This window comes from Neopelma chrysocephalum, unplaced genomic scaffold (genome assembly GCF_003984885.1).
Source record: "Neopelma chrysocephalum unplaced genomic scaffold, ASM398488v2 Primary Assembly neopelma1_73b, whole genome shotgun sequence".
Lineage (NCBI taxonomy): Eukaryota > Metazoa > Chordata > Aves > Passeriformes > Pipridae > Neopelma > Neopelma chrysocephalum.
The window spans coordinates 6625497-6640849 of record NW_020897734.1 but is presented as its reverse complement, the minus strand read 5'-3'; the positions used below and the strand labels follow the sequence as shown (position 1 = coordinate 6640849).

Below are 15353 nucleotides of genomic sequence, written 5' to 3'. Positions count from 1 at the left end.
ATTATGGAAATGTCACCGCAGGACAATGCATTATTAGTAGTCCCTCATATGTTGTATGCTGTCCCCTTATGTTTGCTGATAATTAAAAAGCAGATTGGGATGTCATGGTGAGAATGAGTGCAAAATGTCCCTTTTATCATTTGCAATAAATATGAAATAGTGGTCTTGCTGTATCCTTCAGTGATTGTTCTATTTGCTTGGTGACAAATGACAACTTTCTCCTTGTAATGTGCCTGCAGGGTTAAATGACTTTATTATTATTAATGAGTCGTTGCTCCAACTGTCCAGAAATAGAGGGAGTAGGAAGCATAAGAGATTTAGACCTAAGTAATTACAAATGTAATTATTACCTTTCAAATTTCATTTTTACAGCAATCACAAGGTTGTTAATCAAACATGGCCCTTTCCATGTATTCACACTTTTTGGGGCCTTTGTCAAAGGGATGAGTAGCTCCGTGGTTCCACTGAGGGCAGTCTGTGGCAGATTGACAAAGTGGTCTTGACAGAAAACTGCTGTGAAAAATTGGATAAAAAATGTTGTCTAGTCATCAAGGAGGCTGTGGTTGAGAGGGTTTTCCAGGAGAAAAAGCTGCCTGGACTGCACCTATATGGAGGAGAGTGTCCTCTTGGGGAGGACGAGAGGAGCAGGAGGGGAATCCCTTTGTCCTGTGGAGATGTGAGATGTTGAAGTTTTACTCCTGCAGTCTGTCCTTCCTCAAGGTTGTGGTTTGTCATGAAGGGATCATGACAACCAGCCCAGCAGAGCCAACGTGCTGCTGGGCACTTTAGGGAAATTAAAATCCACGCCCTCTCACCCTGCAATACTTATCCTAATTTCTCAGAATGATGGATTTTCAAGTTTTCAGGTGGAGCACAAAGCTTTTTCTTCTGTACCAGTGGTAAGGGAATTGCAGGGAATTTGAAAAAGGGAAATGGCTGTGGGTGGTATTAGGCCATGTTGCAGGTGCTGTGAAACTTTAGCAGTGCTATTTTCCAGAATCACAACCTGACCTTGATATTTATTGTGAAATGTAAAATCTGAGGGAAAGCTTTGGAGAAATGGGAATGTTTCCCTTCAAAAATGCAATTTCTTCATAGTGTTGAAATGTTAAAGATCCTCATATTCTAAAAAATTAGGTGAAAATTAAATGAGAAAATGGATACTACTAGTTATCCTACACCAAATGTAATGTGAATCAACACTGTCACAAAGCATTTGAATTTTGAAACTACATTACTGATGGAAAATTTATTTGTCAAAAAGACTTCAGCTGGCTTTATTTATATATTCAATTGAGATTAATAAAATTTAATAGCTATCAGCACTCAAAAACCCATAGTGTATATATGGATATCCACTTAAGTAAATATTGTAAGAATGTTTAGAAGTAGTAAAAAATAGATAAAGACAGAATATTCACAATAAAACCGATTTTTTTTGTTTATATCCTTATTTTTGTTTATATTCTATTTTTTTCTTGAAATGCAATCGGAGTCGCCACGTAAAAGCTACAGAACATTTTTAGACTGTTGTAGGTTTATTTTGGTTGCTGCTATAGTGGCCTTTGACTTTAAATTTCTCTTTGTGTATATCTGATAAAAAACACAATTCAAAACATCTTTTATTGTGCATGTCTTAAGTTATCACAGGAAATATATGTTTACTAGCTTACTGAGTATTTGGGAGTTTTATGATTCCCTTTTGAAAATTAATGTTTCATTAAAGTGTCTGAACCATGAACAATTGCCCACAGTTGTTCAATTACTTAATTCAAAAGATTTTTTTAGTATCCTACTTTAGATCAAACTTTTGTTTATTTTTTACTGGAAAGTCAGTGAAAAGAAAGTGTCCCATTTGGCATGCAGATGCATCAAGAAACTTACTGAAGTGAATACAGGCTGTAATTGCAGATATTTGAAGCAGAACTGGAGGTCTTTCATCCCACACTTACCCTTGAAGGAGCACATTTTATAGCAACTTTCACCAAGCATATGAGGTTCAATCCCTAGAAGTTTATATGAGGTTTGCTGTTCTTCATAGATCACCTACACCCCATCTTTTAAGTAATGTTTAAGGATCTTTAAGAAAGCATAAAACTTGGTTTTTATCTATGTGGACACATGTGTGAGAATAAAGCTTTGGAAACTCACACAGTGAAATCAGAGTTGTACTTATTGCTTCAGTCTCTCTTGCAGACACATGCAGCATGACTACATTTTTTTGTTTTCCTGTAAAAGATAGCATGGACAAGAACAGATATTAGGGAGAAATTCTTTACTGTGAGGGGGGTAAAAAACTGGCACAGGTTGTGGCTGCCCCATCCCTGGAAGTGTTCAAGGCCAGATTGGATGGAGCTTTAAGCAACTTGGTCTAGTGGAAGGTGTCTCTGCCCATAGCAGGGGGTTGGAACCACATGAGCTTTAAGATCTCTTCCAACTCAAAATGTTCTATAATTCTATGAACAGCTCATAGTCCAGAAAAGGTGAAAGGTTTCCAGTGCTCCCCATAGCACTGAGGGTTCAGGAGGGTGGTGTGTGGTCCTTGGCTGATGCCTGGGGAGGTCAACACTCAGAGATGTTACTGGAGGAAGTACTCATTCCAGGGGACAGTTTCTGACTATCTAACAGTTTTCTGTTTCCCTGACTGCAAATAAGAGTTTGACCTTGAAAGACTTAAAATGAAGTTTTACAGATCGAGAGGAATGTTTGCAGTGTTACCAATGCCCTTCTGAGAACTCATATTGGAAATGTTTCCTCTGAAAAGTGAGAGCTGAAGTCCTTTTTCACTCAGCATATTTTTGCAGAATGCTGAGTTTTTTACAGGAACTTTACATCAGTAGCAGAGCTTAATATATATAATCTAAAATGCATAGTCTTTTCAGGTATGGGGGGGAAAAATGCTAATTTCACTCTTTACTATGTTTCCAGGTCGAAGGTTATTGCTGGAGGATAAACCATTTCTCACTATGTAGTTTCACCTTGTTTAATTGATTTGAATTTGAATTTATATTCCATGTTAAATAATGAACCATGTATTAATAATTAAGAAGGTTCAGTACAAATGTGAAGCAGTTAATTAAATATTAAATAAAGCACATTGTATTACCCAGTATTGTAATCAATATACTAGATTTTAGGCTATTCATTTTAGATGGTCATTATACTTTACAAGTTATGGTTAAAATTCTCATTGATAACTCAATATACACTTTATAGGCTAAGAAACATGTGTCCTTTGCAAATGACCATTTTTTTTGCCATAAATAACAACAAAATCTGGACATAAAAGATGAGTTTAATTGGACTGTTAATGCAATAAGGGTCAGTGCCATGTACTCTACAACACTGTCACACCCAAGTTCATTAAGCTGAAAAAGAAGAGGGTTTGGGGGGTTTTGGGTGTGAAATATCTTTCTGTGGAAAACAGCAATTACTGAAGTTGAACTTTTTATGGGAGCATTGCCTTTAGACGATTTCTTGGTTATGATTAATACAAGATTGAAGTTCGAGTCAGAATAACAATAAGAGATGACTTAATGAAAGATTAATGTGCTTTATTTGTGTGGCTGTTATTTGTGAAGGAAAGTTTCACTTCACTCCGTAAGTGTAGTTAATGATACAGGAATTACAATATGCTGCCTCTTTTGCCCTGATACTTGCTCCATTTCCTGTCTCCTCCCTTGCCAACTTTTCCTGGCCATCTTTGATAAAGTTTGCTTGACTAATTGCAACCAGGTGCAAAATACTCACACCTCATCCTATTTGGATTTTATAAGAATCAGCCTAACTCATGGCAGTTTTGGGGATTAAATTCAAACTAAAATCATGGCTCTTAGGATATAAACTGTGTTCACTGGAATGGAAGCAGAGATGATTTTACAATCTGGCAAGCCTAGGTAGCACATGAAAATGTGTGATTTTCTGCATGCCTGTTGATTCCTCAGTCAGAACATCTGGAGGATCAATCTTCTCTGAGTAGGATTTCTCACAAGCAGGGCAAGCTCTGTGCACCCTGCTGAAAACTAAAAAAAGTGGTGTGTCCTACTTGCTCTTTGAATAAAAAGGTTCCAAGGCTAGAACTTAAGTAACTCTTTTAGGTTTTTAATTTATTGAGACATATACAGGAAATAAAATATTCATAGGAAACTTCTCCCAAAGGCATTTTATTATTAAACCAAAAAGCTAGAGTATATTATAGCAGCACTCATTTAGGTTTCTACATTCAAGCTTCTTCCTCCTGACCTTATTAAAGTAACCCAGTTTACACTAACAGCCATTCTCCCCTCCCTTTTTTATTGTTAATGTCATTTCTGTTCTCCTCATATAGCGGAGACCTCTAAATGATGTTACCCAAGCGGCCACTTTTGGTCACCAGGGTAATTCTGGGCGATAATTTCCCCATATTATGCTTGAATTCCTGCTTAGATTTAGTACCACTTTTAGTAAATACACATGGGCAAAAAATGGGGGGAGACATGACCCACTCCTTAGGAACTATTGGCTGAGATGAGTAGCTTGGGGTTGTCATCTTCATCACTCTGGTGGGTTCCTGCTGAGCAGAGAGCACTGGGAGTGCAGTGGGAGCTGTTTAATCCGGAACGGTCCGTAAATGAGAGGCACTTCTGGATGCTGACAGAACAGTGTTGGCACTGCAAGCCATGTATTCATATATGTGCTGTGTTGTGAAAATATGAAAAATAGCTCAGCAATGGCATAATTGTGGGCAATTTGCTTAATTGCTTGCTAATTGTTGCTTGCTTTATTATGAAACAAGAGTGCTCTAAATGTAACACTGGATGGTTTGCATCCAAAATGTGTCAAACTCAAAACCGGCTTTTCATTAAGGCTTCAGCTACATGGCTTTAAAATTCAAGCACTCTATATTCTGTGTTTTAAGGCTTTTTTTTTTTTTTTTTTTAATTGGTTTTGAAATTTTCTTTGCACAATTTATAAGGCCCTAAACCTGCATTGGTACAGTGCAGTCTGGTGGTTTTTGAACTTCTAATGAATCTGAGTACTTTGCTAATGAATACATTTACAAATGCCTTTTGATCATTACTACACATTTGGATAAAGGTGGAAATGTTTTAAGGCTTCTCCAGGAGCTCATGTTCTTGATTGCCCAACTCTTAGAGATGCACATCTCCTTTCAGCTTGTACATTCAGATTTGGGTTTTAGGGGACACGTACAATTCTGAAAGTTTGGCCTAAACTTTTGGAAAAACCGTTCTCTTCTGTTTCAACCAAGATATCCTGATTTTAGCAGGAGGTTAGACCAGACATCCTCAAAAGACCCTTCCAGCCCAAATCTCTTTGTGAGATCTCATGATGCAAGTGATGACTTTTATGGCAGACTGAGAAAAGAACCAGCCCTCTTGATATTGTCTGAGTAGTTTGTCTCTCTTTTGAGGACGGAGGGGAGGCCATAGCAGTAGAAAAGAAAGTGTGTTGTAAATCAGATACCAAGAGGATAACCAACATTTTTATTTACTATCTCTAAAATCCCACACAGACTTTATAACCATAGGAAGCCTCTAATGAAAAATAAAAAAAAAAGGGTTGACTGAAGGATAGTTGTCTGGTGAGGCTGAAATTCCCCTTTTTCTTGAGGGAAAGTAAATATTCTTACTTGAAAACTGCTTTGGCCTATAAATGATAAGGCTGTGGAACAATGAAGAAAGCCTTTTAACTATTGTGCTTTTAGTTATATTTGACAGTTCTGATCTAAACATTTCAGAAGACCTGACAGACACTTTCTTTAAAAATGTTCTTAGTTCTGCTGCAGAGAATTTAAAAAAATAGTTTCATTCCTAAAACAACCTGGAATTCAAATCAAAGTGTTAAACTCACATGTGCATGAGTGTGATCTATTATATGAATTAAAAATTCTCTTTCATAGTACTTGTATGTCATGTTTGAAGAGTCTCCACGTAGTATGAAAAAAAATATAAAACTGAGGGTTTATAACTGAGTGAAGTAAGAAATTAAGTAGATGGGTAAGAGTTCAATGGAATGTATTGTTTGTTTATAACACATGGGGAATATGTACACTTCTATTTCCTAGACACTGAATTTCAGTAGCAAAAACCAAAATTTCTTCTGAAAATATTCAGGTAGCAGGAACTTTCTTTTCCTTGATTGGTAGAGGCAGATGCCACAGATGTTTCCTACCCCTGATTACTTATCAAACTACGCAGAATAATCACCTACATTATTACATTTGAATGAGAGACAAAGGCTCAGAAAATTTTATTGCCATCCACATTTACAGTGACTTGCAAAGATACAAAATAGAAGGAAGCTTAAAGAGTAGCAGCTAGAAAATGCCATGGTCAATTAGCACTGACTCTGGTAAATGACCACTTGAGCTCTGAACCTCACACTCCCCCAGCTGCGTGGCTGGAATTCCTCCTCCCAGGGTCCTCTGGGATGCTCAGCTGAGCCAGGCACAGAATCCTGTGTTTACAGCAGGCAGCAAGTGGTGGAAGGGAAGGCAGACAGGGTGGTGAGGACACCTCAGTGCTGGGTGCAGTGACCTCTTTGTGTGTAAAGTCTGTAACAGAATATTTGGAAATCAGCTGCGTTGTAAGTCCGCACCATCTGTATGATACATTGCTGACAAAAAGCTCCCTTCTCTGATTAAATAGGGAATTGTTAAAAGTGTGGTTTTAATAAGTGAAACATTGCTCAGTGCAATGCCCGTGCCAAGTAACTATCTAGGAGGATTTCAGATGCTGAATAAGCAGGAGAATGATATGTTAGGAAAACAGAGAATGAATTAGACTGACAGAAAGAGGGTGTATTTCATGGCCTGGAAGAGCAGGTAAAAAAAGATAATGCTTGTTGAAAATACATGCAGAAAATTTCCTACATTTTGTTCTGGGTTGAATTATTCTCCAAGAGTAATTTTTACTTCATTTTCCTAAAAAATAGTTTCTCGTATTGCTGATTTTATATTTTTTTACTTTATACCAAATGAAAACTGTATTGCATCCCTTGTCCTTGCTAATATTATTTACTGCAGCTGATCAATGAATTTTTTTAAATTTCCTTTAAATGCATTTACTGGTGGCTTTGCTTCCCTCGTGTTTCCTACAGCACACCCAGTCTCCTAAAGACTGCCTTAGGGTTGCACTAATGCTATTAGAAACAGGTGATTTGGATTAAAAACCATACAAAAACTGCATTATTAATAATTTTTAAAAATGTGCCCCTTTTAAATTTAGTCTAGAAGTTAAGGTTATCATTGCTTGGGGGGAGTTGTTTGTTTGTTTGACTTTGATAATGAATGCAGTATATTATAAAACAAAACTTAGTTGTTACTAGTGAAAAAAGAATTGAGTCAAAAATCATACAGAAAAGTACTTGTATTTGCGAAATACCTTTTATTTCCTGTTCTGCAACACTGCAGAGGTGCTCAGTAGGAGAGGGTCTTTTCAAATTTAAGGAAAACTTTATATTTTGCATATTATTAACCATAAGCTCTGATGAAAAGCATACTCTGACAACCAACAATACCTGCACCAAATACCAAAGCTGATATATATCTGAAAGATTATAACTGCTACAAAAGGTGTATCTTCTAAACAGTCCTGCATTGGCAGATTTTGCATAACAAAACCCCAACTTAACACCAAAATAATTTGTGTTCATAACTTATGATTATTCCCAGGATTGTTCCAAAGTTTTGGAGTTTGAGTTCTTGTTTGGTTTTTTTTGTGGTGGTGGTTTCAGTGGTTTTTGGTGGTTTTTATTAATTAAACTAAAACCCAGAGTAAAATATCTCTTTATTAACAGAATAAGCAGGACTGTAATTCTGACAATACTCTTACTCTTGGCATGGAGTGTTCCCAGTTTACAGGTAATCTGGCAACACATGGCCCAAAATTACCATCCTACTGATCTGTTGAAATGGTGTAGAGAGTGTTTATAAGTGACCTTTTAGTTCTGCAGTTGCCTTGTCTAAAGCGTAAATGTTACATTTTTATTGTCAAATGTTTCTTTTGATGTTTTAGCTTTGTTTACTCTCTTACTGAAGTTTGAGAGAGATGGCAAAATATAAGTATTGTAATAGTTGCTGTGTAGAACTAGAAATGCGTAAGTATTATTTCCAAATAAATGGTTGTGTGTTTTATACAGTTTAATTGAATTAATAGCATTTTAAGAGCCACTAGAAAGCCTCAAGATAAAAAGAAACATTAAGGTATTTGGTATCAAATTTGGTATTTTTTTAATAAATGGAAAAAAATCATTTTCACTGTAAACTGGGGGTAACTCAACACTCCATCAAGGTTGTACCTGATTTCAGTGAATTGTCTTGATCAGAATAGAAGCAAACCTGGATAATTAAAGAGCTTAAAAGACTTGTATATAGTCAGATTTATGTCTCTAATAGCAGATAGTAGGACACAGAAAGATTAGACTAATCCACCAGTAGCAACTTTTTTTTTTCCTGCAGGAACTGTTGTCTCCACTGAATTATTTCCATATTTATGTCTCCTACTGCCCATCATAACTGGATTAGTATTTCAGCATCAAGGTGCCAAAGCTTTGTCAGGATTACACTGAAAAGTACTCAGGCAAAATGACTGAAGACATGTTGAAATGCCAGTAATATGCCAAAATAACATTTATAAACAATCACTTCTCTGACTGACACATACTCAAGGAGAAATAATCAAGAATAGAGCATTCACGATAAAACAGGCAACCAGTTGTCTACTTAAACATGGTAGATTTCAAAAAGATGCATCCTGTGTTTTGGACAGCAGCATTATATATTTCAATGCCTTGAGGAAAAGCTTAATTCATTTGTATTGAAATGTAACATGGAAAGGAGTGTTTGTGCTCTGTAGCTTTACACAGATTTCCACGCGCAAAGGATTTATTAAAACAGAAATGCAGCATCTGTTTAAACATAAAGCTCAGAGGGTGGGAGGCTTCTACTCAGCACTCTTCTTGCTCTAAGTAATTTTAGTGGCATACCTTCTCCAGTGCCTATGAGCCAGAATCCAATTTTAAATGTTATCTTCATTAAGACAGATATTAAAAACATGTATACACCTTTCACTGGAAAGTTTTGTGAAGATGGCACAGTGAGATATCTAATCAGATATTCTTCTATGCTTCTGATGTATTTAACCAAGTACACACCAAGAGAATATAAAATTAACACATGTAACATGAAAACTATTTCAAGGAATCATATGTAGAAACTTAATTCTATTCGTTTTAATTTACACAATGTGATAAAGCCACAGTTTAGATGGAACTGATCAGGAATGTTTATGTGTGCAAATTAACACCTTTCAGATTTAGTTGTTTACTTTGCCTTTGAACAAATTATAATTTCTATAATCCTTTTTCAAGGGCACAAACCTTGCATCTACTGAAGAAATCTGCTTCGATTACTAGTAAACTACAGAGGTTACATCTTCTTTTGCTATTACCCTTTGATTTTTCAAGGTTTCCAGCATTGAATACATGGAGAAATCAATTCTCTTTAAAATAGTTGTTACGCTCTTTCATTCTTAAAGCTCTTGAATGCATCTTTGAAGCCAATGTAGCATCTTTGGCTAATGTCCATATTAGCTTTGTTTTGTCTTAAGCAAAGCCAAACAGTTAAAAAACCCTAGTTTTAAGAAAGCATTTTTTAAAAATTGTAATTTTAATAGTTGTATTTTCTCCAAGTAGCTCTATGCAAATATCTAGAAGAATGGCATTAGCTTATTAGAAAGCTTTTAACTTTATTACGGAAATTAACATTTCAAAAAGTGAAAGGATCATTGGACTAAGGGATGGGACAAGAGGAAATGGCCTCAAGTTGTGCCAGGGGAGACTTAAGTTGGATATTAGGAAAATCTCTTCTCTGAAATGGTCATCAAGCATTGGAATGGGCTGCTTAGGGAAGGGGTGGAATCACTGTCCCTGGAAGAGTTCAGAAGGCATGTGAATGTGGCACTTGGGAAATGGTTTAGTGGTGTCCCTGGCAGGGCTGGGGTAACAGTTGAACTTGATGATCTTATGGGTCTTTTCCAGCCTCTATGATTCTATGAAATAGGCTGTATAAAGGCTTTAGTTACACAGCTGTAATAATGGTATCAGCTGCTCATTAAACATTAGGTGTTTTCTGGTGATGTCCAGTGAGAACACTGTGGTCCAAAAACTTGCAAACACCTAAACCTTTGCTTCAGTTGTGCACCCAGAGGTAATTCCTTCCCAAACCTTGGCCATTATTGTAGAACAGATATTGCTTTGTTGACCTTGATTCCCTTTGTGCATCCGTCTTTGTATCCCCGATAATGCCTTGTCTTTTTCCCTCCTCCCAGCTATAGAAGTGAATCTCCAGAAAGCTCTGGCTGAAGCCTCTGAAAACTGCACGCAGGAGTGTCTGATCCTCGGCCATTCCGACAACTGCTGGATGCCTCCGGCTCTGACGCAGTTCCAGCAGCCCAACACCTCCCTGCCATCGTTTGGCTTCCAGCAAGGCTGGGGCCGGGGGGCCAGGCCCGAGGGACGGCACACTCTGGGCAGGCCCCTTCCCAAGGATGACAGTGACAAAGGCCAGGGGGGGCCCAGGCCCCAGTTCTACAACACCTGCGAGAGACATTGCGCCAGCGAAGATCCCGTCAAAGTCATTCCTCTGGCAAACTTCGCCGCCTCCCACCAGGCTCCGGGCTCCGGGAGCGGCGCCGCGTTCGTCCACGAGCACCAGCTGTAAAGGCATATCTGACAAATCCCTCATTCCAGGCTTTAAGGGACTGTGTATAGTCACAGCCTAACGCTCCGCTTCGGGCGCGTACACACTTGTTAGGCTTGTGAATATTTGTGTATATAGGATCCTAAATTTGAAACTGATCATCTAAATCCTTAAGGACTTAGTTAAAAGGTGTTTACCGCAGTTCTTGGTAATATCCACAAAATGGGGAAGAGAACCCACAACCCAGAAACAAGTGAAAGACAAACAAAATCCTGTTCATTTTCTTACATGGGCCATATAGTAAAAATATCTGCCAGAAGTTCTTCCTCCCTTTGAAAGCAATTTCTTAGTACAGTTTGGGGAATATTACAGTCTAAAAATAGCTTACTCAAATTTTTCTTTGTTGTTATGATTTATAGCATATTCATAGATTTCATCTTCCGTTTGCTTAGCATTAGAGATCAAGTGAGCAATTTCTCATTTGATTACTTGACATAATAGAATTAATAAATCCTAAAATCTAATTCTTAAGAAGGATTGTATATCTTACCATTTATCCTTTATGTAATTAAGAAGGAAAATGTACTTAAAGACACGACAACTGATTTTTATTTTAATTTTTATTGGCTCAATATACAGGTATTTATTCTTTGAAAGAATGTTATAGATGAAATAGAAAGTTCTTAACTGGCTTTTCTGTGTGAAATAAGCAACATGACAGTGATAGGACATGCCAGAACAAAACTGGAAAAAAATTATAAGTAACTTTGAATTTCCAAATATTTCTACAATAATTCAAGGAACAATATTATACATACTATGTTTTCAAGCCATAAGTTTATTTCTCTTTTTTTTCTTTAATTGTTTTTTCTCATCTTGCAGAGCTTGCTTTGGCTACTGTTCCTGTTAGTTGAAAATTACATGGGCACTGCTGAAAACAGTAGGAAAGTGGGGTAGTTTTTTTGGCTGATGTGCTGTCGTGACTGCAAGATACCAGTGTTTAAAAAAGTGTTATAGTGATATGTACGGCTTTTTTTTTTACAGCTATATTCACCTATTGTAAGTATTCAGTAAAAGTTTAACTATAAATTAGTTACTTCACCACAAACCTATTAGATTAAGAAGTACTTGTCATTGTGGATTAGTTATTAGAGAATGACTGATAGTGCTCAGCAAAGAAAGAAGAATCTAGGTAATGAAAGCTGGATAAATATAAACACACCCCAGTCTTATTGTTTGATAAAGTCTCAAGGTGATTCTCTTTATAGATGAGTGATTTTTTTCAGTGTTCTCTGTACTGGAAAATACATTCTATTGGTAAATTCCACAGTGGATGAAAAAGAGATTCCTTTCTTAGATGAAAAAATATATTTTTCCTCTAGCATTTCCTTCTAATATTTCTTTGCTGTTTAGCCATTTCTTAATTTACAGTATGTACATACCAAGGAATTTTTTCTTTAATAAAATGCATAATTTCTTAGTTTTATTGCTACATTAAGTGAGACAATCGAAGTTGTATGGAGGGGGAAAAAAAGACAGTGTGTGAATATTTCCTATGGATAGAATTCTATGTAGGCTTCATAATGTAACTTAAATCTGTAATTTATAAACAAAACTGTGTGTAAAAATGCTGTAATATTAGCTGCTTGTAAAATTTACAGAAGTTCAAGTTGTTGAGGGTTTCCAATGAATGCTAAAAGAGCTTCTCTTATGTGCCCAGCAGGTATAAGTAGCTTTATATATTGCTGTCCCCACTGTAAATCTATTCAAATCACTTTTAGAATTTATGTGCAAAATAATAATAATAAAAAAAAGCTTCACTTTTAACCTATTGATAGGGTTTAATTAATGGACATCAGATTATCTAATGATGTACTTCTTTTGCTTTCCTTTTTTTTAATGTAGTTTTCAATAATGTTTAGAAAAGATGTGGCACACTGGCTTCCAGTTGCATGTAAGTCCTGGGAAAAAATAACAATCCTTTGGGTACTGACACACAGTAGCTGACACATCTCATTTCCAGTTCCAGGACAATGAAAAATTTGACAAATTAATTCATACCTAATACATACAAAACCCTTTGTTGTTTGCTTTGGACACATCAGAATGAGAAAATTCGGCAGTTCTTTTCAGGGATATGCAAAAAAAAGCAGCTTATCTTTAGTTTACACAGATTTACCAAACATACTAATTGTGCAAATTTAGAATAATGCTGACAGCTAATGCTTCCTATTGTACACAGAGGTCTTCAGTTTTTATTACAGAAGGCTGCCATACCAAATGCTTACAGAATTGGCAGCTCCACTGGAAAACTCTCCTTTTTTTTTTGCCTGCAACAGTTCCTTTTTGGATGAAAATTGTAACTGAAATTTTCTGGCAAAGAATTTCTACCATGTTAGGATTTTCATAGGAAATAGTGAAGGAACCAGAATTAGTGTTTTTTTCATTGGTAGGGAAAAGCCAAACAACAAACCTCACTTAATTTAAGTGTGTTTAGGGGTTATTTTGTTTTTTTCCCTAAGATACAGAAGCAATTAAGCAATCCCCTTCTCTTGAAAACAAACAAACAAAACCCCAACAAAACACCCAAACCAAACAACAACAAAATATCGCTTAAACAAAAGGCATTGTAAAGATTAATCTGATTATATGAAGTATTAAATGCTATGTCCATGAAAATATGTTCTGATATTCTAGAATTCAGTCAGCAAGGTACAGAACAATTAATTGTAAATACACATTGTTTAAGAAGATAAAATGTTCCCTCATTTTTATATATTACATATCTAATATATAAAACTACACATTTGAGGCAACATTTTTCTGAGTAGCATGTCAGTATCCAGAGGAATAATGTTACTAGAGACTTGTTACACATCTTGCCATATATATAAATAATTTATCTAGTACATAGACTGTATATTTTTGTGTAATTTTTTTTTAGTCATTTAACTTATTTTATCTTACTTGTGTGAATTTGTGGAGAAAACAATCCTATATACAATATACAGTAAAATGGTAGTTACATGATTAGATTTGTTTCATACAGTGTAACAATAAAGGAAAACCTTTGCCTTCAAAGTGATGTGTCAAACAGTCTAGTCTAGATAATTTCCCCTCTCCAAACTCAATACTTGTTGCACTTCCAACTATTGCATCAAAGTTATGGGTAGTAATGGCAGAAAGGAAGGTTCTTATTTCCATATTGTAAAGCACTCAATTCTTTAAAAAAAACAACAAACAGTTAAAAGAAAGAACTGAGTCAAAGTGTTTGAAGTAAAATATGCTGTTTCTTTGTTTTTCTAAACTGTGCTGTATTCTGAAGTGTAACTTAATTCTAAAGAAAGAATAATTAGGCATGTCTGCTCCGCCAGACAGAGACCACTGAGCACCTGCTCTCTCTGGGCTGCGAGCTGGCCGGATGCAGGTCATTTAGCTAATTATCATGGCAATGAGCCCATGCTAATAGGGCCTGAGGGTTTATGAATGTTAGCACAAAGGCTGGCCTGATCTAACATTAGTTATGTGGTCCCGAGCCCAGCCAGGTCCGGAGGAGAGCAGCCTCTTTGCATCTCTGAGATCTGCTTGGGTGTTTGTGTAAGAGAAGGGAAGGTTTGCCCCGTTGTGTTCTGAGCGAGCTGTAATCCCGTGTGGAACCCCGTCAGCCCCCAGCTCCATCACCTCCTTCCAGCACGATCGAGCCAAAGACAGACCTAAACAGTTTCTATCAGGAATGGTCGATTAGCTCAAGGTTGTTTGAGTCTTATAAAGTCTGAGGCTTTAAAGTTTGAAAACTTACACTTAACTTTGATTCCTCATGTTTTCCTTTTGCAAGTTTAATACCAATCCTTAATCAATGATGAGCAATTAAACAATCACACTGCAGTTAACTACCCTTATTTAACTGGATAAATAAAAAGGAAGGAATTGGTTTGTGCTGACACAAAGTAAAATTGAAGGCAAAGATTTTATTTGGTATACATAGGAAAATTGTGTATAACTTATGTTATCCCTAGTGAAGAAAGAGATTGATGATTTCTTGTAAATATTTGAGTTTGTATTTCTGGGAAATCTCCCTGCTCTATGGCATACTACAGGATCTGAGAGTGAGCAGTGTATGTCTGTGTATTGAAACAGCCCTAACCACACTCTACAAATCATGCAGCTGGACACCATATACTACAGTCCAGGAGCATTTGAAGTCCAGTAAATTTGCAGTAGTTCTATTTCAGGTTTCTGTACAGCATGTTGTCCTGTTAATTACAATGCTTATTAATAAACTAGATCCACAAAAGCAGTTTTCTACTTTGTGCTGTTTTGTTTGTGTTTCATTATAAGGGTTTTAAAAGTATTCCTCCAGTTACACTTCTCTCCCATTTTCAGCTTTCCAAATCTCCTTTCATTATGACATCCTAAACTGTCAGAAAACGCACACAATGTGTACAACAATCAAGCTTTATGTTATCAGAAATATCTTCCATTCCTGTGTCACTTCTTTTTGTACCAAGCTCCCTCCTTGTACTTTGCCTCTGATAGACTTGCTTATAGAAAATCATTATGAGCTGGAGGCAGGAGTGTTTATGGGGTTTGTTTGGTTAGAAAATAAGCTATTTCTAATTGAGAGAACATGGTTAATGAGTTGTTGTTGAGCTAA

The 15353-nt window shown here is 36.4% G+C and overlaps 1 protein-coding gene across 2 annotated transcripts in view; it reads left to right on the top strand.

The window, feature by feature from the left end:
- Nucleotides 1-14996, top strand: part of PCDH11X (protocadherin 11 X-linked) — a 459785-nt gene extending 444789 nt beyond the window's left edge. For both annotated transcript variants that reach the window (XM_027687164.1, XM_027687163.1), the window contains one exon: nucleotides 10329-14996. In XM_027687164.1, the coding sequence (XP_027542965.1) occupies nucleotides 10329-10720 (392 nt within the window). In that variant the 3' untranslated portion in view covers nucleotides 10721-14996. The remainder of the gene's footprint in view (nucleotides 1-10328) is intronic.
- The last annotated feature ends 357 nt before the right edge of the window (nucleotides 14997-15353 follow it).